Source organism: Dermacentor albipictus, chromosome 8 (genome assembly GCF_038994185.2).
Source record: "Dermacentor albipictus isolate Rhodes 1998 colony chromosome 8, USDA_Dalb.pri_finalv2, whole genome shotgun sequence".
Classification (NCBI taxonomy): domain Eukaryota; kingdom Metazoa; phylum Arthropoda; class Arachnida; order Ixodida; family Ixodidae; genus Dermacentor; species Dermacentor albipictus.
Genome location: NC_091828.1, coordinates 128,397,361 through 128,420,525, shown reverse-complemented (window position 1 = coordinate 128,420,525; position 23,165 = coordinate 128,397,361). Strand labels below are relative to the sequence as shown.

Sequence of the window (23,165 nt, the reverse complement as noted above, 5' to 3'; positions counted from 1 at the left end):
TGTGATGGAACACTGTTTTACAGCGTAGCGTGTAAAATGGCTTATCTTTTGAATGAGCTTTTGCGCTGAACTCAATAGCCCCCAAAATAATTCTAGAATAAAATTTCCCACTGCTTCTCTCTGTAGTCATGAATCTTTATACGTCATTTTGATCCTGAAAATATATTTTCTTGATACTTGATTACGTTTTTTCCCGACTTATACTACCATCTAGAGTTGAAAATTGAACCCAAAGCCAATTACCAAGCGCAACTCGCCTTTGGCAGTGGGAGCAGCACAGCATCAGGTTGAACAAGTAAGACTTGTTGTTTGTGATATTGGTACCTCCCATGACGAGTAAAGCTCGGGATTGGGGGTTAATGAGTTAAAACCTGAAAGTGGCACACCATCGTCGCAAACCTATGCAAGAACTTCTGCAATCATCCTGTAATGTAGTGTCGATGATGCTGGCTCTGACAGCAGGCTATTGCTAATGCTGCAAGCGCAATTTCTGTTTTGTATCTGTATTGTAATGCAAAGGCAGTTTTCAAACCAATTTGAAGAAAGCTGTGCATTAGAGTCAGTTAAATATGGCAATCATTCAGCATGAGCTTTCATTCTCACATTGAACTCTGATGAAAACAGGCTAACAGTTGGTACTTTCCGAGAGAAATAGCAAGGCTTCAATGCAAATGCCGCTGCGATGGACACGACACTGCACCCATTGGGGTCACCATCGGGGTCACGCGCATGTGTGCTGATCAATCAAGTTCAAATTACCTGGCGAGGGCCAATTTCAGAATCAAAATAACTAAAGTTTTACCTGATACAAATGTATTGGTGATGGCCAGAACTTTCAGTTGGGATTGAATTCACAGATGTCGAATTAACGTAACTCTACAGCACGGATGTTCTGTTAAATGACAGTTTGCCATATTGAGGTTCAGCTGCACCAGCAAAACTGTGCATAACTTCAATACACATGCACAAAAACGGAAAGGAAAGCCAAAATAAGTTCATGTTCAGTTTGTGCCTTCTGTCCAGCACAAGGCCAGGAAGATAGAAGACAACGAAAGCTCAAGGCAGAGAAGGAACATGCCTGCTTATACTGGTGAGTTTTGCTCTTGACACACAGCACAGCGACAACCAGGATGATGGCTACCATGCTTGCAGCAGCAAGTACCACCAAAAACCAGGGCTCTCTGTAGAACGGCAGTCGTTGCTTGTACTCCAGGAAGAGCTTGTCTGTGCACAATGCAAACAAAGCAAAGCATCAGACGGGCACTAAAAGTTGAGGCACTGGTGAAATGCCTCCACCATAAGAGTGCTGACCTATTTTTATCTCATTTGTTTCCCTGGTGCTTGTTCGTTCTCTGAAATATGCACATTACTTTCTGAAATACAACAAAACCTTCAGCTCCCCTTCCAAAGCACTAATACTTTATCTCCTGTAAGTAAAAAAAAAAAAAGTGTTCACCATGTCAATAAGGCTTCGACTTGGGCTAGTTGGTATGACATTGTTCTGCTTACTGTGTTATAATGTTACACAAAGGAGGAAATAAAAGAAACTGGCACACATGTACACAATTGCATACATGTGTTGGTTTATTTTATTTTGTCCTTTATGTAACAGTATAGCGCAGTAAACAGAACGATTCATGACGTAGTTGATGCCTACGGTATTTATCACTAAACTGCAACTTCATATTTAAAAAAGGACTATGCGGTCACAATGCAGTCTATTGATGTAGCTGATCAGAAGTGAGTGCACGCTCCTTCTCAAGTGTTTCCCCACATGGCCCCATCGGGCAGCCAGTCTACAGTGAGGTCAACATGTCATAAACCATGACAGGACAAACATAAGTAAAAAGATGGCAAGCTCACTTGGTGTAAGCACGTGATCAGGGGCATAAGCTGGTGGACTGATGCCGAGGCGGTTGCGGGCAAACAGTCGCAATGTGTAGTCCGTCGATGGCAAAAGGTTCTGGAAGCTCACTTCGTACGATGTGCGTGGACTGCCATCGAGCTCTGCAACTGTCTGCCACTCTTCATCCTCACCTAAAACACAAGGGAGGCCTTGGTAAATGCCTCTGCTTTCCTTCTACAGATAAAGACTATTAAACAAAGAGGAGCTTACAAGGCTCGAGTAGACATCAGTTTCTTGGGTTAAAGCAAATTTGAAGCAAGCAGTAACAGTGCCTATTAATTTCAAACCAAACAGTTCAAACAGTTGTAGAACTTGCATAAAACCACTGCACAAAAGCCGGACATCAGCATATCTAAAACAAAAAAGGCCATTTACTTGCCGAGATGGAAAACTCTTCCTCTCAAAAAACACTTTATTTTAGAAGTGCCATTATTCTGACGTTTCCATGCAAAAACAAAACACAAACTGATGAAATTTTTGTTTGTCAATGGGATGGAAAATTCGTTTATAGACATTTGCTCACTATTGTCGTTCAGTATACTGGAAATTTCATGATGGTCGAGGCCATGGGGGCATTTCCCATTCCTCCATTGTGGCTCAATGTGTGGTGAGCTCTGTCACATGTTGTCAAGTGCAGATGTCGCGTACCAAGTTGACTGCCCGATGCCAGCACCACAGGCTATGCTGTGAAAATTCAGCTAGGTGTTTTCTTCCCACATGCAAGATTAACCCCTTCATTGATATTTCTTTAATCAACCTTTCTGCTTGCACATAAAGTGCATAAAAAACTGACTTGACCTTTAACTCGAGGCGAGTCCAGGAATGTAGGCTGGAATATTCATTCTTAAGTACACCGACTCACACTTGCTCTGCACTCATTTCACAGGCGTGAGAGAGCGTTGGTGAGTGACAAACAGTGCGAGTGGACGTTAATATGAATGGGAGTAAGTGCCAGTGAGCTTGAGTGAATGTGAGTATCAACGTTAGTGACTGTCGGCAAATGCAAGTGAATGCGAGTATGTAGCTTGGGTGAGTACTGGTGAGTGGGTGCTGGTAGGTGAGCACGAATAGGAATTCATGATTATATTGCGCTTAGTGTTATACTGACGAACGTAAGGGACAGGACGCGGACGTACGTAGCACTACGTACGTCCGTGTCCTGTCTCTTAAGTTCGTCAGTGTAACACTAAGCACAATATAATCATGAACGTCCACCAACTAGCCCCGTTCATTTCTTTACAAATAGGAATGTAAGCGAGTACCAACGAGTATGAGTGCACATCACTTTGAGTGAGCACAAAGCCAACAAAAATAGTGGTGAGCGAGTATAAATGTGCATTTGCTTGTTCCGTTGACCTGTAGTCCAAAGGCACAAATTGTAGATGATACGTGAGTTGGACTGAACGCCACAAAGAACTCCATGGGGAAAGATTCCACGCGTAGAGAATACTATTCCTAGACTCGACCATGACACACGCACCTGCATGTGAGGGACGTGCCTCGACCAGGTACCCAGTGATGATGCTGGCTCCCGGGGGCCCCTCTTTCCAGGAGAGGGTGGCTGCAGTGGCCGAGCGTTGTAGGGCCAATTCAAGAGGGGCTAAGGGTGACCCTTCCTGGGGGCCTGTGGTGACGTTGCACTGGCTCTCCGCGCCGTAGCCTTGGGAGGTCTCTGCCCGTACCGTGAACCGGTAAGTCGTCATCTCATCAAGGCCACGCACTGCCAGAAAGGTGTGAACCACTTTCTGGCGGACTTGCCTGCCAGACTCTGTGAAATAAAGAAAGGAAAAGGCACTGTGTGTAACTCAACAGCTGCAACCGTGTGCAACAGCCATAAAAATTGCAAAGACAAAGAACACTATAACTTGGTAGACTACTAAAATATAGGGGTGTTCGAATATCGAATAGTAGATCTTGAATATCAGAAAATTTTTCGTAAGATTCATTGCTACCAATATTGGGCAAGAAAACACAGTGCTGCACATGCTTGTGAGTCTTCTAACGTTGTATAACAAGAATGTAGCAAGCTACCGGCAGCTGACATACATAGAAATCAAAATATACAGTAAGGTCAACTCTTAAGAACAGCAAATAAGTATGCCAGCACCGATTCAAGCTTAGTTCTAGTATATGAGGGTCCGGAAAATATTTTTGATGCATAAGCATCAAATGGCCCATTGAGCCAAAAATGCCGGCGCCTGCAGTCTGCAGCAGTGAAATGACACCTAAACTCCCATTGGCTGCGATGCCATGCCACAAGCACTTCTCGATGGTGCAGACCGGGCAAAAAAGGAATACAAATACCTGCTGCTGCGTTAGCACGCCAGGTGTGGAATGAAGGGAGAGGGCATCACCACGACGCCACATCACCCTCGCTCTTGGAATTGTCCGTGCAAGCGCTCGCCTGCATTTTAACTGCACCTCTTGTAGAAAAATTAAAAGGTGCAAAGCGTCTCAACGAACTTGCTTGCTTATGATGAGATAACTTGGAAGGACCGCTCAGCCGCATTCAATTGGACATTAATGCTTTTGCATTCACAACTAATAAGAAGAGCTTGGGTGTCCTCTGATTTTTTCATCAATAGAATTTATGTTGAGAAGAACAAAGCGCTTTTTTTCATTGAAATTAATGAATTAGTGATGTCTATTTGTACTGAATACCAATGAGGTTCTCAGTTTAATAGTAGACATGTTTTGCACCAATCTTTCATGTATTGCATTAAAAGTTTTGCTTTCCACTTTTTCAGTGTAATACAGAAGGACTGGCCTAAATTTCTGGCAGGTGGTTTATCATAAGGCCCAACTGTGTGACAGATGATCGTCGAAATGACTGCACATCACGTGACTTGATCATCACTTCATGCATAGTAGCGCCGATGGTAAAGAACAAGCACTTTGGCAAGTTTGCGCAACCTCCCGCCTGTTTTATATTTGTTCATCTGCCATCTGCGCAAATGCATGCAACCAGGTCATGACATGTAAATCCTGCCATGTAAATCCAAAGGTAGTCTTGCGACGGGTTGCTCGAAGCTACAACCTCTACAACAAGACACCAATGTCAGTCTATGAACTGCGTCGAGAAGAAGATGCTGCCACACGGTGTGCCACAAAGACAGCGGCCGTGAACTCTCCTACAGTCGCTTTCATTTGCGAGGTGGTTTGGCTTTCTGAGTGTTGTGCGGCTGCTGTGAACACATACGAGTTGATTCAGCATCGAATGATTACATTAGTCACAAACATCTGATGAAACAGTGCTAATTAGGCCTAACGGCCTAGGCAGCGTTCACCGCAAATTCACAGCTGGTTGATGTGGTAATGGGCCGTAAGCCGTCATGGGGTGCTTGCCACTGAATGGCTGGTTCATCAGCTGCTGAAGTGACATGAAGTTCATCGCCGCATATTCAACACGATCCATATGCCTACCAGCGGCTAATCAGCCCGATCTGCAGACAAGCCTTCAAATTTTACAAAATACAAGCTGCCATTGTTGCTGTTGCCTATGTCTGCACTTCATTATCTTTATGGTATATCCTGTTGACCTAGATGAACTTTGTGCCGACAGAGGCAGCCAACGTGGCGCCATTGTGTGAATTGCGGCCTTCGGGTGCTGTGTGTGCTATTCTGCATCGGGCCGACATTGGGGTGGAATGAAAATGTCTGCTACCTTGTCAGCCAGGGCGGGCCTGCTCGTGACGCGCTCAGCACTCCTTTTGCGCCGACAACGAAGTGAAATGCTCGCTTGGGCAGCATCGAGCACGAGGGGTTTTGCGGAGCATGTGGCACTGCGCAGGTCTCCATATCAAATATATCAAATATAGCTGCTGCGGTAGGCAGCGTCTGTTCTCGATTGTGTGTGCCTCGTGCATATGTTTGCATGGGATCTAACGGCTGGAAAACATATACGATTGCAGTTCGGCAATGTACAAAACGTTGGTGTGAATAGATCGCGTTTTCTGGAAACGTATGAACCAGTGAAATATAAGTGTACCTTAATCCGGTCATTTTTTGTTTCTCAATCCCAAATGTTGGCACTGAGAAATCGTACGTAATGGGATTACAAGGTTCTACTGCAAGGTAATGGGGTTACAACAAGGTTCTACTGCAGCTCAGTGGTATTCGAGACAACATAACTTCGCTATTTCTTCAGCTTCAGGAAGAAAAAAGCACATGATTCTGTTCAAAAGAGATTCCATCAGCAAAAAAACATTTTCAAGGTGCTCCGTTTAATAAGAGTAGACCATACTATACATCTAGATTCTTTGGTACACAAGTGACGGAGAGCTAGCAACGTTCTTGTTACGTAATGTGAATAGCCTTCTGAGCATCTGTAGCACCAGATTTTCTTGCATAAAGTTTGTAAGCATAAAACATTGTGTTAAATTTGGATATTCAATATCTGACTTATTATATATTTTTTTCATTTGATATTTAATTCAACATCTACTCTTCAATATTCACACACCCCAACTAATAAGTTTTTATTAGAAGGGGTGTAAACTATGCTTTGTTAGCTGCAGTCTGCATATTCAAAGCAGCAAGAAGCATCTCACCTATGTCCAAGTCAGCTGTCTCATAGTTGACCAGGTAACCAGTGATAATACCATTGGGTTCCTCTGGTGGGGTCCAGCTGACATTGAGAGAATTCATTGTTATGTCGGTGAACACCAATGACCCAGGAGGGCCGGGTCCTGCAAAGAGAGAGAGAGAGAAAAAAAAGAAAAAGCAGCGGAATCAGATGCAAATGTGTCCACACCTGAACAACCCTGTGTAAATGCCGCTCTGGACAAAGAGTACAATTTAGGACTGTGAAATTAATCAAAACTTTATAATAATGAATCGAATATTCCTCTATTTGATGTGGTCTGCAACTTTAATAGTCACTATTCGTAAATAGAAATATTTTTTAATAGTTTATGAGTAACTCTAGTTGCAACCATGCACGATCAAGCATGTAATTGGAGAAAAAGTGCAATAAATTTCATCCCAGCAGTCATAATAGACATGGAACATGATAAGTTTAGTAGGGATGTGTGAATATAAAAATTTTTGAATATGAATTGAATGTGGATACTTAGCATCGAATATCGAATAATGATATGCACATGCATTTATTAACAAGTTGGTTTACTTTGACATGTTGGAACATTGCCATTACATTGCCATTGCTAAAAAAATACTAAAAGATTGTGTAGTTTGCTCATGTTAGCTTTGGAAAATGGACTAATTTCTGCTAGTTGTCTGTTCTCGCCAACGTGTGCCTTATTATACCCTGTACCAGTTGTCCCTCATCGCATTTGCTGTTAAGCAATAAACTCAGGATTGGAGGTGGAGCCTGCAAAAGAGTGGTGCACCCTCGCTGTTCGCAAACCCATGCCCCTTGCTGCTGAGAGGCTGGCATTCCTGTACAGCCTTGACGTCCAATGGCTAAGCACGTTTGACAGGCGAAATTTCGCCAGTGGCATGAAGTTATCGCAAAATCCCATCAGCACAAAATCAGACACTTTCTTACATTAGGTAGAAATTAGAAATAAACACTAAGAACCATGCTTGCTGCCGCACAACTTACAATATATTCAATTTGTTTCGAACATTTGTACCCAATCAAATATTCAAAACTTCTACAATACTTAGTTTTCGAATCAAATATCAATATTCAAAATATAATATTCAATATTATACGATATTCTTGAATATTTTTACATCCCTAAAGTTTAGTAATGGAGCACTCTACATTCTGCGAGGTTCCCAATTTTTTTCAACTAGACCACTTTCCTTTGTACTCACCAATGAGACCCGCGTGACAAAAGCTTGCTAGCATTGTCCAACCCTCATGTTGTGGTGACTTTCCTTCTTATTCTTTACCTTCCTTTTCTATCCCCTCCTTCCTGAAGAGTAGGCAGGCTTTGTGTCCCTCTCGGTGACAGTTTCCATTCTGCTCCTTCCCCATTTCCCTCTCTGCACACTTTATGTGTCATATCTAAATAATGTATCGCAATGGCATCACTCACGGTCGGCTTGGGTATGGACTTGCAGTAGCTGGGAACGGGGACCGTCACCAGCCGGATTGAATGCCAGTAGTTGCACAGAATACTTGGTGAAGCGCCGCAAGTCAGTGATAGTATAGGCAGTTGGGGTTGCCGGAACCGCTTCCATTGCTTCTTCTGCATCGCCTTCTGCTTTGTAGAAGATCTGAAATAGGCAGGGACAAACTTCTTCCTTTACATCTACTATCCTACCCAGTTTTGCATCAGGGTGAATAAACCACCAAACATGCCTGCTGCCTGTGTCAAGCTGACAAATGTCATGCATAGTAACTAGTGGAGTGTTATCAAAAATTTGTTTAGTTTACTACAGAATAATCATGTGCAGCTGTGTTTATTTACAACCTCCTTATTTGGTACAGTCAACTTCTGTCAATTTGACCCTAACAAGACAGTTGAAATTGATCAAATTATCCGGCGCGTCAAATTAAACAAGATGCAGAAAAAATGTCAAAACACCTTCAGTTGGCAGTATTTGCCCAATTCTAACACGCCCCCGAATCAAATATGGACCTATTTTCTGTGTGGCCAAAGTAGAAAACTAATGCAGAGATAACATTAAAGCTTCAGCACAAAATAGAAATCTAATGTGCACCCCGATTTCTAGCAAGAAAAATGCGCAAAGGTCTAATATGTGTTGCACAATGCCAGCCAGCTTCTTTAAACCGGCTTCGCCGCAAATTTTTTAAAAATTTAGCTTCGCCGCAATACAGCTGTGGTAAGATCAACTTCCCGAGAGTGAAAATGCGACAAACTGCTGGCAGCTGCCACTCGGTGATGGCCACTCACCACCCAAAAACTGGCTGTTCGCCGCCGATCCACTCTTTCCAACCACTGCCACCAGAAGTAGTGGTGCGTAGTGGAGAGCATGGACCGACTGGTGTTGAATTCCAGTGGCGGAGTCGGAGCAGCCAACGAACTCCGCGAGCGAGCACTCGACTCTGGTGTAGAGCAACGCCTCCAAATCCGCAAATGGAACACAACCTGCACCGCCGGAGCAAGGCGGAAGCGGAACTTCTATCTCTGAGCAACGCCTCCTTTAAAAAGATGCCTGCCGCGTGCGCCGAAAACCTGCTGCCCTTACCTTTCCCTCCTTCCTCCGTTCCGCGTGAGGCGGTAGCGAGCGATCCTTGCGGTGGTCGCTTGCAACACATGCGCGCATGCGCACATCACCCCATTGAAGCGCGGCCGGCGCGGCCGCCGCTACCGCCGCGACACCACACCGCCCCAGCCCCCTTGGCGGAGATAGGGCTGTAGGTAGCGCCATCTCTTGACAACCGACCGCAACTCAAGGTGCGACGGCTACAATGGGTAAGCGAGCGACGCCGCAGGCATCTTTCTAGAGGAGGCGTTGCTCTGAGTTACCCAGGATGCCTTGCGTGTTGTCATTTCCTTCCGCTGTTTGCTCCCAGCAGCGCTTCACCGGTCACTTGTCTCTTCAGCGTCGTTCACCTGTTGTTTCTTTAAAAGTGCGGAATGGATATCTCGCCAAGCATGCATTATCTTTTGCTTTCTCGCGAGTCGTGACCGGTGGCACCTCCCAGCAGACAAACGTGGTAAAGGAAATACGTCACGCAGAGTTCCGGTCCACTCCGCCGATTTTGGCGAAGCATCCTTTTTGGCTCCACGGAGTGACTCCCACTCTGAATCCCCTGTGACTCTCTCATTGGAACACCTTACTCCCACCCTCACTCTGTCATTGGAACAAACTTGCTCCGAAACGAGCAGAAAAACTTGCTCTGACTCCGCCATTGGAATTCAACATGGATGATAGCACAGAGGTTGGCTTCCATTGGTCTCCCATCAGAGAGAGTTTTGGTTGTTGACGCTTGGCTACTGTTGGGCTATTTCCTATTAATGAAAAGCTAGAGCATTAAAAACACGAAAGACGTAGAGAAAGAAACACACACCCCACACACTCACTCACAACTGATGTTCAACGCACCTATGGAAAAATACACATATAGAAAGTGGACGCTTCGCGCATGTCAAGATGAGGTATAAAAACAGCATGAATCTAAGGCATGTGTGAATATAGATTAATAAAATTGAATTCTTTATCATGTAGTAATACGGATGGTTGGCTTATACACAGTGCAGCATTTTCGGTGATATGATAGGCTTCCAGGATTTCTCGTGTGGTTCGGTTAGGGTGAGAGAACAAAATAACTGTGCCTTCGAACGTCGGTTTACACGACATGATTTACAATGTAAGGAGAGACGAGAGGATGGCGCGCAGTTTAATGAATTTCTGTGTTCTCTTAGGCGTATGCTGACACATCTGCCTGTTTGGCCAATGTACATATGACCGAAGCTTAGGGGAATTCTGTATACTACTCCTGAGACACAATCGACTAAACGATTAACATGTTTCTGGGTGCACCCTCTCTCACTCACTGACGTGTTCTGTGACCTTCTGTGCACAATGGAGCAAATACGACTAAGCCTGTGTGGTGAAGAAAATGCCACCCGAACACTATAACGCTCTGCCACATTTTTTAGGCCATGTGAAATTTTATGTACATAAGTGATAACTCCCAATTTTTTGTTTCCTTCATTTGGAACAGAAGGATGACACCCACATTTTTCTTGCTTTGCAATGCGCACGAGCTTTTCACAAACTGATGTGATGAGGTACATAGGGTAACCTGCGGCCTTCAGGTGTTCCACATGCATTCGAAAACTCGTGCTCAACTTGTGCACGCAAGTTTTTTTCCAACACCGCACATAAGCACGACAGAACAATTCCATGCTTCACAATTTTTTAGTGGCCTGACACGCAATCTAAAACAGGTTTTGCAGATCTTGGATTAAAGGGCCAACAAACATGATTCGAACCAAAATTCATGCACAAGTAAAAAAAACTGTAATCTATTATTGCTCAGCCGCTCGGAGGTGACCAACAAGCCATGTGAATGTAAGCTTGCAGTCACATGACCGTTTTGATCACGAATGCATCCATAGTATGAATCGTGAACAGCTCATGCTGTTCATGACTCATAGCAGCACAAACAGTTTGTATAGCAGCACAACATGAGGCCCAAGTGGTAGGCTAAATAAAGTATGGATGCAAATGTAAAACATAAGGGTGCGTGATTATCAAAATTTTTTAATACAAATCGAATACGAATACTTAGCATCGAATACTGAATCATTCATGCACACTAATTTATTAGCAAGTTGGTTTACTTGGACATGTTGGAACATTGCAATTAATTGGCAATGTCTTGCAATTAATGTATCGCAAATTTGTAAAAAAAAATTTAACTAGTAAGCCATTATACTAAAAGATTGTGTATTTGGCTCATGTTTGCTTTGGAAAATTGAATAATTGCTGCTACTTGTCTGTTCTCACCAACCTGTGCCTTATTATACCGCATAAATTTCCCCTAAACTCAGAGTAATTTGACCCTGTACCAGTCGTCACTCATCGCATTTGCTGTTAAGCAATAAGCTCAGGACTGGGGGTGGAACTTGCAAAAGAGTGCACCCTCGCTGTTTGCAAGCCCATGCCACTTGCTACTGAGAGGCTGGCTTTCCTGTATACAGCCTTGACGTCCAATGGCTAAGTGCGTATCACAGGAGAAATTTCGCCAGTGGCATGAAGTTATCGCAAAATTCCATCAGCACAAAATCAGACACACTTTCTTAGATTAGGCAGAAATAAACACTAAGGACCATGTTTTCTCCCACACCACCAGCAATATATTCAATTTATTTCAAATACTAGTATTTGAATTGAATATGAATATTAAAAATATAATATTCGATCATATTGGAAATGTTCGAATAATCGCACACCCCTAGTAAAACACCATGCCCAAATTTGCCATTCTGCTGCATTGATGAGCCTTCCTGAGAAAATATGAAACCTGCTTGTAAATACAATCTCACGTAATGAATTAGTACTAAATATTTGTTTATTCTAGAGAACAGGAATCCCAAAAAAGCAAAAGCAACACTTTGAAGCCCTTGCCTTGTATCCAAGAAGTTCACCATTGCGTTCCGATTCGGCAGGTGGGGCCCAGGACACTGTTATTTCAGTTGAACTCGGCGAGTTTAGCTGCAGCTGCCGTGGGCTTCCAGTGGGAACTGCACGCAGACAATTAATGGTAGCTCAATAGTTTGCCAAGCGCATTGGCAAATAGAAGACACAATTTCTCTATATATTCGATGTGTTCAACTTATTGGACTTCCTCAGCATCAGTATAATTTCAGTGTAATGGTGAATTCCAATAACAGGTTCAGAACATTTGCAGCAAAACATATACTGCTCCCCCCCCCTTCCCCAATTAAGGCATAATCTTCATGTGCAAGCCAGCAGTGCCAGCCACCTGTTACTACAGAAGATAAAGAGTACCTGACATAATAATTATGTGGAAACCCGCAAGGTGGAGAGAATTATTTATTACAGTAAAACCTCACTAAACCGTACCCACAGTAGTTTCGTTTTAAAAGTAGTAAAGTCAAATCCCCGACTCAGCGGCCATTGAACATAATGCGTTTTGTATCCGCATAAACCGTACCAACTTATTGCGTACGTATCGGTTAACATGTAGTGTTTCCACTTTTCGTCGCACAATCACGGCGGTGCGTGGTCCCCATCGGGTGGCCCTTCAGATCAACAAGCCTCCGAGATCGGAGCAATGGCCTCTAAGAGCCTTGTGCATTTGCACATGAAGCCACATCAACATCAACATCATTTTGGCTTCGTGCAAGCAAGGACTGGCATCATGCCGAAGCTCGGATAAAAAACACCGGGTGCTCAGCATAGAAAATTGAACGTTGTTCGTGCTATCAAACGTGGCATGAAGAAGTCGGCGCTGGCACGTGACAGGGATCTGCCATTGACTACGGTGTGTGGCATTTGGAATGCAAAGTAGTTGCTCGGCAGCGCTGCTGCGAAGGTGAAAAGGTGTCAGCTATGAGGTCCGACTTTTCGCCATCCTTGCCTCTGTTGCCGAAATGTCAGGTAACAACAGTGATGAGGTCAACACGAAAAGCGACAGCACGGGCGATTAAGACCCGACAGTGGCAGAAGCTGCGCGTTACGTCAGCCGCATGAATGCAATTGTTGCTACAAGAACAGCACCCCACAATGAAAAAGGTGCCCTGTGACATCTGCAGCGCTGCTGCGCCCAAGCGATGCAACACCAACAAGGAATCGGCCATGCAAGTGTTTGCCAAGAAGACGGGGCTGGCTCAAAAACTGGCTCGCAACTTCAGTAAGTGTGAGGCCACTGTTGTCGCTGCTAGGCCACCGCGGCATCTAACGAAAATAACGAGACTTTTGTCGCGCAAAGTGAATAAATACTGCATGTTTTTTTGCTCTTTCATCGCACTCTCTCCGAGTTCCGTTTTTGACAGGTAAAGCCATTTTTGACATGTAAGTGGGAAATTTCATGCTATTTTGGTTAAGCAGTACAACCGTTTAGTACATACTTTTTCCGAGCTCCGGCCAACTACGGTTTAACTCTTTCCTTACCACGGCACTAGGCATCGTTCACCGGTGAGCGAAGTTTTTGAGCGCGCATTTTTAAAAAACCGCTACACCCCTGGACTTGTGGCGCCATCTCGGTGATTGTATACAAAGTAGAGTTTCTGTTTCTGCATGGTTCACATTTTTACCGCGCGGTGACGATTTTTAAAGGGCGCGCGAGCTCAAAGGTTGATGAGCACTTGAGCGGGGTGATGGCGTCGACATCCGAAACCGCGCGCGCTCAGAAGATCGCAGTTTCGCGCGATCCCGACGATCCCGCAAGTGATATTTTGGACTTGTCGAGCACAGATGATTCCGACATCGATGTCGCGTCGTCGGAGTTCAGCTCAGATGCGGAAGATGCTGCCGATCAGCCGGGAACATCAGCTGTTACCCGCAGGTAAGTTTCGGATTCGCCATCCGCTTTGTTTATGCATAGCTAGAGCCGGTTCAATGGCCGTGTTGGTGCCCAAACTATTATCTTCTTTATTTATAGAGTGTCCACTTCATTTGGGAAAGATGCCCTTCCACCAGCTCAAAGAAGTGTGGAGTTTCGACCCCAGAGAGCTCCGGGCATCGACCTCGGGATGATGCTCCGTAGCGGTCCGAAGCGGCTGTCGCGAGCGCTCGATGTTTTTCGCCTTTTCTTTACGGCGGAGGTCATTCACGCTATTTGTGCAAATACTAACAAGTATGCATGGATGCACATCATCGAGAAACCGACCTAGAGTGAGAAGGATGGTTCTTGGAAAGAGGTAACCCCAGCGGAAATGATGAGGTTCATCGCCCTGCTGTTGTACATGGGAGTACTGGAACTGCCGTGGCTGCATATGTATTGGAATACAGCAAAATTGTTTTCCGGGCTCCTCCCTCCAAACATTATGCCAAGGCGACGTTTCACCGCGCTCCTGGCCATGCTGCATATTTCTGACCCAGATACAAGCAACGGCGCTGCCGCACAGAAGCTAGACAAGGTGTCGTGGCTTCTTGAGCACATGAACGACTGCTCCGCGTCATTGTTCCAGCCTTATCGCGAAATTTCAGTCAATGAGAGAATGGTAAAATCCAAACCGCGGTCTGGAATTCGGCAATACATTAGAGACAAAGTTGTGAAATGGGGCTATAAATTATGGGTTCTTGCGGACCCAAAAACTGGCTACACCATCCAATTCATAGTGTACACAGGGAAGCGTGAAAAACCTAGTGCCAATGGGCTAGCCTTTGATGTGGTCACTAAGCTTTGCGATAAGTACCTGGATCGTGGGTACATTATATATATGGACAACTTCTATACATCGACCTCTCTTCTTGTGCACCTCTTGGAACGCAAGACACTAGCGTGCGGCACAACACGAAAAGATCGCCGGGGATTCCCCACAGAACTGAAAGGCGTCACTTGGGAGAAGAGAGCGAAAAGAGGAGACGTCCGTTGGCTGAGAGACAAGGGAGTATTGTATCTTCAGTGGAAAGATCGACGTGTTGTGCATATGGTGAGCACTGCACACACAGCTAACTCGCACGTGCTTGCCAAACGGCGAGAAAAGAAGGACGGAAAGTGGCAACAAATCTCCATAAAAAAGCCACAGCTCATTGATGAGTATAACGCCGGAATGCTTGGAGTCGATAAATCCGACCAACTCATTGCCACGTACAATGTTTTGAGGAAATGCGTCCGCTGGTGGAAAACGTTATTCTTCCACTGCATCGACATCGCAGCTGTGAACAGCTACATTATTTTTCAAGAATATCGCACGCAGCATGCCCAAGCATCCGAGCTTTCTAGGCCTTCTCGGTATGACCAGCTGGCCTTCAGGACAGAGCTGATTGGACAGCTCCTAGAGCTAGAGGACACAGCACCAGTTCATGTCCCTCCCTCGCCAGCTGCACCACGCACAGCTGCACAGCACAAGCCTGAAAGAAAGGACGTCCGCCGAAACTGTAAGAAGTGCTATGAAGAAAATAAAATTCAACACAAGACGAATGTGTTCTGTCGCACATGCAATGTGCATTTGTGCTTCACAACGAGAAACTGTTTCGGCGACTGGCACACCAATCTGGCTGACTGAAACATTTGTGGCTCCAAAAGTTATTGATCTGCAACTTTCAATTTTTGTGTAATATTGTGCTATGGAGTGTTAACTATTTTGTATATGTCATAAGCTTTATAGAATTTTTTTCTCAGAAAATATAAGCTAATCATTAAGAATGTTTGCGGTGAATTTCATTAAAGCTTGTGTTTGCTAATTTTTATTACGCATTTTGTTATAACAGTTTTCTTTTCGAAATGTGCTTTTTCAATGTGCATTTAGTACACGCGTTTTGGAGTATAATATTGTACCATAAGTTAATCTTTTCCTTGAAAAAAAAAATCGTAAATAGGACCTATCAAGAACTTGAATATTTTACTATGCGTCATGCAATTTTTCATAACACAAAGAGTACTTAATGTATGGGTGTAATTTTTTGAAGAAATGTTGCCTAGTTATATACCTACAATTTGTATATTTTGAAATCTTGGTAAAATTTTTTTCTGCCAGAGATATTACTCCGTAATCAAATTTTTTTTGAAATTTTCTTGTTTTTTTTTTCAAGAATTTTTTGTGTAAATAATTTTTTTTATATATTGTTAAAATAAATAGTATTCGAAAGCACGTTCATTTGCCTTTACTTTTATGTACTGCATGACACTTTAAACTTAGTAGCTGTTGCACAAAAAATTCTTAACTAAACCATACAAAAAACAGCCAATTTCCCCGTGGTAAGGAAAGAGTTAATGAGGTTTCACTGTAAAGGGAAATTATACATCCATCCAAACGCACCTAACTGCTACAAAGGAAACCCATACAGGTTCCTCGAAAGAAAAGTCTCACAGTTGAAGAAAAACTCGACCTGGTCTGGGACTCGAACCCAGGACCACCGCCTTTCCGGGGCAGCCGCTCTACCATCTGAACCAACCAGGTGGTTAGCACGTGGCAGGGCAAAGTCGAATCCATCAACAACTTGAAGCTAAGACAAGAGTTTGATGTAATAATTCTGCGGAAACCTGGTTTCCTTTGTAGCAATTAGATATGTTTTGGGTGGATGTCTAATTTCCCTTTATTAATAAAGAATACCTGTTGAGCCACGATGATTGGAAGGTCCCAAGTAACCTTGAAACTGTTCAGAAATGCTTAGGGAGGGGTGCGACGGGGCTAGGTGGTATGGCATGACTATAAGGTGCAAGTTTATTTATTTATTTATTTATTTTTAAGTACCTTAGAGAGCTTTCATGGGGCATTGTGTAAGGGGGGGCAATAAAGTAAATATATACATACAGACCAAATACATCAATGCCTTTACAAAATCAAGCACTGATTCGCGCAGTAAGATGACAATGAACCCAAGAAATTAACAATATACAGTTTAGAAGTAAGGGAGTAACAATCGTAAGTAAAATTTAAAAATAACAATCCGCAACAACAAACAAAAATATGACACTCAAAGGAGACAGTGCTACAGAGAATAAAAACAAATCACAAAACATCAATTTCATGTAGAAACAGAAGAAGACGGACATATTGGCAACAGTATTACTGGCAAAGGGAACAGTGAAAGCGGCAAATGCTAAACATCAGGTTTTAGAGCGTATAACTTTTTAAGATTGCCGTACAAGATTGTCTGGACAGTCATTCCACAAAAGTATAGCATGTGGAAGAGCTGATAAATTAAATGCCTCAGTACCAACTTACACGCTTGCTAAGATGAAGTTGTTATGCAGTCGGTGTGAAGCTTGATAAACAAGATTAAGGTGTATAGAAGATTTCTTTCACAGGTGTAAGGTGCGCTGCTTTGCAACTTACACTTGCATCCACTTGCACCTGTGTCCATTTACACCTGTTACATTTGTGCCCGTTTACACCTGTGTATGCTTATAAAAACCTATGCCCATTAGCCTGTTACACTTGTCTGTTTACATGGCTCGCACCTGTGACCAATTACAACTGTTACACTTGTGTCTTGTCTAAAATGCTACATCCATTTCGTCTTTATGTGTCTATGTTCCTGAGTACGCACCACCTAATCAGTGCCATATGCCATATGCTACGTGACACCTTGAACTGGTCTATAAGTGTACATGCTTGCCTTCCTGCTGTGACTGTGGAGCTGTGTGATGCACGAGACAGTCAGCACGAGACAGTCAGATAGAAGGCGCAACACTCATCCACAGTGCAGTGCCTCTTGTGTACTGCTGCGGGAAGGGTTCCTGAGCTCTCCTCGACACAGCTCAAAGAAGGGCTCCCTAGCAGATAATCAATGAAACTGACTTTATGAACACAAATATACACCCACACCAAGAAAGCCAGTTCGTAAGCCAAAGTTTTGCAAGACCAGTTATGTGCAGCTCCTGCACTAAGCTGACCTTCCCAGTTCACCGAGCTGGTTAAATCACAAGAGCAAACAAAGGTGCCAAGCAGACAAAGCACAAAAGGCATCCTGCTGCTCACCGGCTTCACCAACATAGACGGAGACTGGCCGGGTTGGGGGTCCATCACCCTGGCCATTGTAGGCAATTACTCGCACCTCATAGATGCGGTCTCTTTGCAGTCCCTCTAGAGTGAGAGGACCACCCTCGAGGCCATCCAATGACCGCACACGACAGTCTTGCAGTGGTGCACCAACAGGGCAGGCCTCCACACGGTAGCCAGGGTGTCGCTTGTCACCATTCCACGCTTCATCCGTAAGGCCCTGCACACAGTTGTCCAGAGTGCTATGCAGTGCCAATCTACAGAATGAAAACTTTTAACCTTGCTTCTTTCAATTTCATGAATCTAAGACTGTTCCAATGATTGAAACACTTACAGTAAACCTTCGTTGTAATGGAGCCACCAAGACAAGAAACTAACTTTGTTTTAAGTGGTGTTTTTTTGAAAGCAGTTAAGCTATAACAGACTCATAGTAATGTGGGAACATTAAAAACTTTGAATAAAGTGCTATTTTATATAAAGTGATTTCTTTAAAATGAGGGTTCACTGCACGTTATCGAATGAGTGAAAAGTCAAAAGAGGTTGAGCTGTCAACACAAGTGTTTTATCATGAAAACTACTATTTTTCTAACAATGCTCAATTAAGGGGAAACATTTAAAAAGGATAGAAAGAAAGAGAAAGCATTTTCAGGTTTTTGAAGTATTCTGTGCTTTAATTTTCATGATTATCTTGGCAAAATATTTACACAGGTGCTTTAAAAAACCAGCAATCCATCTTTGCTCAAAGGCTGGTGTCCCTTGAGCAATACCAATGAGGGCACCCAGAATTTTCAGCCCATGCTTGTGGAGTGAGAAATGAATTTGATGCCTTATGTCTGCTACAGCTGGAGAGCTCATTTCACAGCTTATCCAAATTCACCAATAGACAAAGACCTAAACTTGCTATAACCCAAGAATGTCCAAAATGCCAAGGACTCCCAACCAATTATGCACATTTGCTGATTCATGAATTACAGCTGCACATTGTCGCTGCAATCATCACCCAATTTGTCAAACAGGTTCAACCGTTGTTGCAACTGGAATAAATGCGTCCTGATTGTACACTGTTGTCCCCTGTTTCCATGAGCTCGAATTGCAATAAAGCTTACAAAGAACTACATTCTGTAAAGACACAGAGCAGCAATTTTATCTAAATGGGGGCATACGCATTAACTTTCACGTGTTCCTTATGTGTCCAGCGTTATTGCATTGCACTCATCAAGCAGACATCTGTACAGTACATTTATAAATGAGAGTTTGCGCAATTTATTTAAAATAATATTTCTACACAGGAGAAGCAAATGGAGCTGAGCACATCTGTGTGCAACTTACCTTCCACACAACAGTGATGGACGTAGTGGTGTACGGCGTCACAATTACATTTGTTGGCGCAACTTGCGGAGCTAGAAAAAAGAAATGAAAGAAAGAAAGAAACAAAGAAAGCAGAGGTCAAGTTGACTGCCAGCACAGCTAAATTGACAGTATACATTGAAGCCCTGCAGCTTCGACTAACTCACAGACTTTTATCATCTCGAAGCATGATGTTGCCGAGCTTCTGCATCTAGCTACCTGGAAGCATTCAAAAGTAAAGATGTTTTCCACTGGTCAATCTGGAGCGGCCGCTGAAATCCTGGAGTGAGCACTCGGATATCATCAATCCAAATTTGCCAGCAGTGGGCAAAAATGCTCCATGGGGAATTACACTAAAACTTATTGCATGTACGTCCCAAAAACTGGTTCCGAAAATGGTGCCCAACTTCCACTCTGCCCGTTTCCATGACAATCAGTGTCACTGTCCCACAGCAGGTTCAGTGCAACATACTGATTTTACATGAAGACGGAAATTATGTGTGCTTCTGGTCCCATTTTCACCTAAATCCTTGTCTCGGCAGCGGGGCAGTTGAAAGAAATCTGACCTGAAACTAGCAGTGGAAAGCACGAACCTACTCTGGATTGACCACTGGAAAACACCATAGCTCGGGGACCCCCTTGAGTAGGCCTTTATTTATGCAGAAGCACACACAAATAGCAGACATCAAGCCAGGTACACAACAAACAAGAACATATTACAGTTGCAGCTACAAGGGCCCTATGCTTCCTATGCTGTAACCTACTGAATACCATGACCGACAAGAATCCGGGGAACCAAGGGGCTCAATCTTTTGTGGGTGCTAACAACAACCATACGAAGCCAACACACAAAGATTCTCCTGATTCTGGAACCTGGGATTTTTAAGCATCTAAACAGATATACATAAGAGTTTTTGCATCCTACTCTTTTCACAGTGTGATGGGGAATAAAACCTGTGACTTTGTGCTTAGCAACAGAACACCGACCCCGCAGCTACTGCTGGCAGGCTGTTTTACAGTGACCCTGTATATTTCAGCTGCCAACAGTTATTAACCTGATGCTCTGTGTGCTAGAGCTCTGCTGGTGGTGTGCGAACGCTGATCACCGATTTCGGCCTCATGCTTACAGTCCGGCTGTTCTTTGCTAGGCCCAAAGGTTGTGCTGAATGGTTCTGCAACAGCCCTACCTATGGAGCATAGTCATGGTACAGCACCTTTTCCATTCCGTGGCAAATGAAGCCTTTTAAATTGCACAAATACTACCGACAGGCTATGCAAACAAGATGAAATACCATGTTCTTTTCTGATTATGCAGACAAAATTAAAGAAGTGTTTGCTGCAAGTGCAATGAAGATTGGGGTGCTTTCCTGTTCCTAATATTATGTCCACTCCACGTGTGTCACATTCTTGTGTTCTCAGGTAATAGGGGAAATCGGCTGGGATTCGCATAAATATGTTCAATGCTGTTGTGCTAAGTATTACAATGCTTGGACAACCAAACTATAGCTTTGTTCACATTATCTTGAAGCACAATACTGACAAGCATACCTTATCTTTTTCCGGCGACCATTTTCTACCGCTCAGTGCAAAATGCACCTTCATGTGTCCGAACTCTCCTGAGTGTTGTCACTGATTCTATAGTAAGGGAACCTTGTCTAATCAGATTGCATGCGCAATGCAAATAGCAATGTACACTCCGGAATGCACGCGAGCACCAGCGATTACATTAGAACACATGACTAGTAACACATGAATAGCCTAAGCACTTGACCTGAAATCGGATTTCCATGACCAACGACTGTACTCACCGCTGTCATTGTGCTTGAGTGTTACATGTTTTCCTGGGCGGAAGTTTGCCCAATAAGGAGTTAGTTTCATGACTCACAGTTCTACTGCTCTCTGGTTCTTCACTGCCACTACAACGTGACAATATACGCCAGGCATGTATTAAATAGAATCTAAAAGGAAACTCCAATACCTTGAAAACACCACTTTCATTTATTCTCACGAAAAACGCCAGGTACTGTATTACAAAAACAAGGGTGAGACTACCCAAAGTCATTTCGGTGTAATTTTTGGAACAAGTAAAATTGCATTTCGGAGCAGCTTGGAGCAGACTGAATTTCATTTTGGAGCAACTTGGAGAAGGTAAAATTTCATTTTGAAGCAGTTTGGAGCACGCCAATCTGCCAATTTTGGTGTAATAATGTAATATAGCAGCATACTTCGAAAGCATGATGAAACACAGAATAAACCAATACGAAGCGCATAGTAGAAGCGCGCTTTGTAGCTATAGAGTACAAGAATAGGGAAGAGTGTCGAGCGGTGGCATGGTGAATTCTCTCCTATAAATTCGAAAGCATTGATGGCACCATGATCAAACTATATATTCCCGCACCGACGCTCATGAAGATAGCGGGAAATGTTCTCAATTTATACAGTCCAATCGACACGGTAACATAATTTTTGGGTCACCATACGTCACCGTAGGCCCAGAGAGCTGTGACAAACCCTGGGCTGGTAAAACGTAAAGATATTCCAATCTGTTTTTATTGTGACATCAATTATGTAAACACTCCAGGCGCACTTCTTCTGCCATGGCATTGCCATGATGTTTCGTTAAAAGTCCAGGGGCGATAACATCATCGACGTGCAATGTATGCTGTATGTACGAGTGAAAGCGCGTGAAGGTGAACCAATGATAACGGCTCACCCTTGTTTTGACAGTGAGTTTCTGCGGTCATCAAGTGAGATGTGCTCATGGCTGCGTATGCCCGCCATGACACCATGCTGGTTAATTTAGCTAGTGAGCGAATGTTTACTTACAAGTTTATAGGGCCAATGAAGCTACTATCTTCGCACTGCTGTCTACTAACTTGCTATCGCAATCAATGCTTCGCCTTTCGGGCGGAACTGTGACTTTTTATTCCAAATCCGCCATTAGGTCAAAATGGCTAAGGACTCGCCCATATGGTCATAAAAACAGATTGGAATAGTTTTACGTTATACCAGCAGTAGGGCAGATAAACTCGCCCACTGAATGCGCATGTCCCTAATATCTAGTTCGCTTTCAGTGCCGTCAGCCTCCTTTTTGTTCTTTTACGCCTCAGGTTTAGGGAGCGCCATGCCGTTCGGCCCACTCGACCGTATTCTAGTACCCTCTAACTGCAGTCACCCGAGTGGCCGCATGCACACCGGCCACTTGTCGGAGGAGCCCAAATGTCCAGTGTTATAAGTATAAGTGTGAAAATTCTGTGCGGGAGGTGCCATCGTGTGGCGTGCGGCATGTGAACGGCTACACTCTCTTTCGGAGAACGAATCCATTTGCTATTCGTGGCCAATGTCGGAGCACACATTCAGATGCCGCTCAGGCGCAGTGTGGCGCCGGAATTCGTGTTTGTTACAAATTGGCACAATAAGCGCAGGAGTTTCTACTAAAAAATATGAAGGTCAGACTTCTTTTTTCTCTCTTTTTCTTTATCCTAAAATTTTGCTGCAGTACTTATACGTCAATGGGATTTCACATTACAGAAAATATTTTTCTTTTTTTTAGCAGTTGGGTTGTTTTGGAGCAGGAATGTAGCAGATCAAGTCTTGTATTTACTTACCGTGGGAATCATCACCTAAAATGACGGTCACACATGCTGCTAATGCCACGCCGGGCACACTCTCACCAGTAGGTTTCATGAGAGGGAGAAAGCTTTCCTTTTGTGAGTGGCGCATGGGAATTGCAAGCCCCATCAAAGCCACTGGGCGTGTCATGTGAGATTCTGCCGACATCACCTGTGCCTCTTTAATCCCCAGCAAGTAGCAAGAGCAAATCTCCACCACCGCTGCTCATCATCCCGCACATAGTTAGCCAGCCACATTTCTGCCATGGCAGATGC

General features: G+C 43.8%; 1 protein-coding gene across 3 annotated transcripts in view; it reads right to left on the bottom strand.

Moving 5' to 3' along the window:
- Nucleotides 1-23,165, bottom strand: part of sdk (sidekick cell adhesion molecule) — a 115,929-nt gene that overhangs the window by 8,030 nt on the left and 84,734 nt on the right. For all 3 annotated transcript variants that reach the window (XM_065452642.1, XM_065452643.1, XM_065452644.1), the window contains 8 exons: nt 19,261-19,331; nt 17,911-18,151; nt 11,924-12,039; nt 7,915-8,095; nt 6,457-6,594; nt 3,387-3,674; nt 1,864-2,037; nt 1,079-1,224 (listed from right to left, as the gene is read on the bottom strand). In XM_065452642.1, coding sequence (XP_065308714.1) covers nt 1,079-1,224; nt 1,864-2,037; nt 3,387-3,674; nt 6,457-6,594; nt 7,915-8,095; nt 11,924-12,039; nt 17,911-18,151; nt 19,261-19,331 — 1,355 coding nt within the window. The remainder of the gene's footprint in view (nt 1-1,078; nt 1,225-1,863; nt 2,038-3,386; nt 3,675-6,456; nt 6,595-7,914; nt 8,096-11,923; nt 12,040-17,910; nt 18,152-19,260; nt 19,332-23,165) is intronic.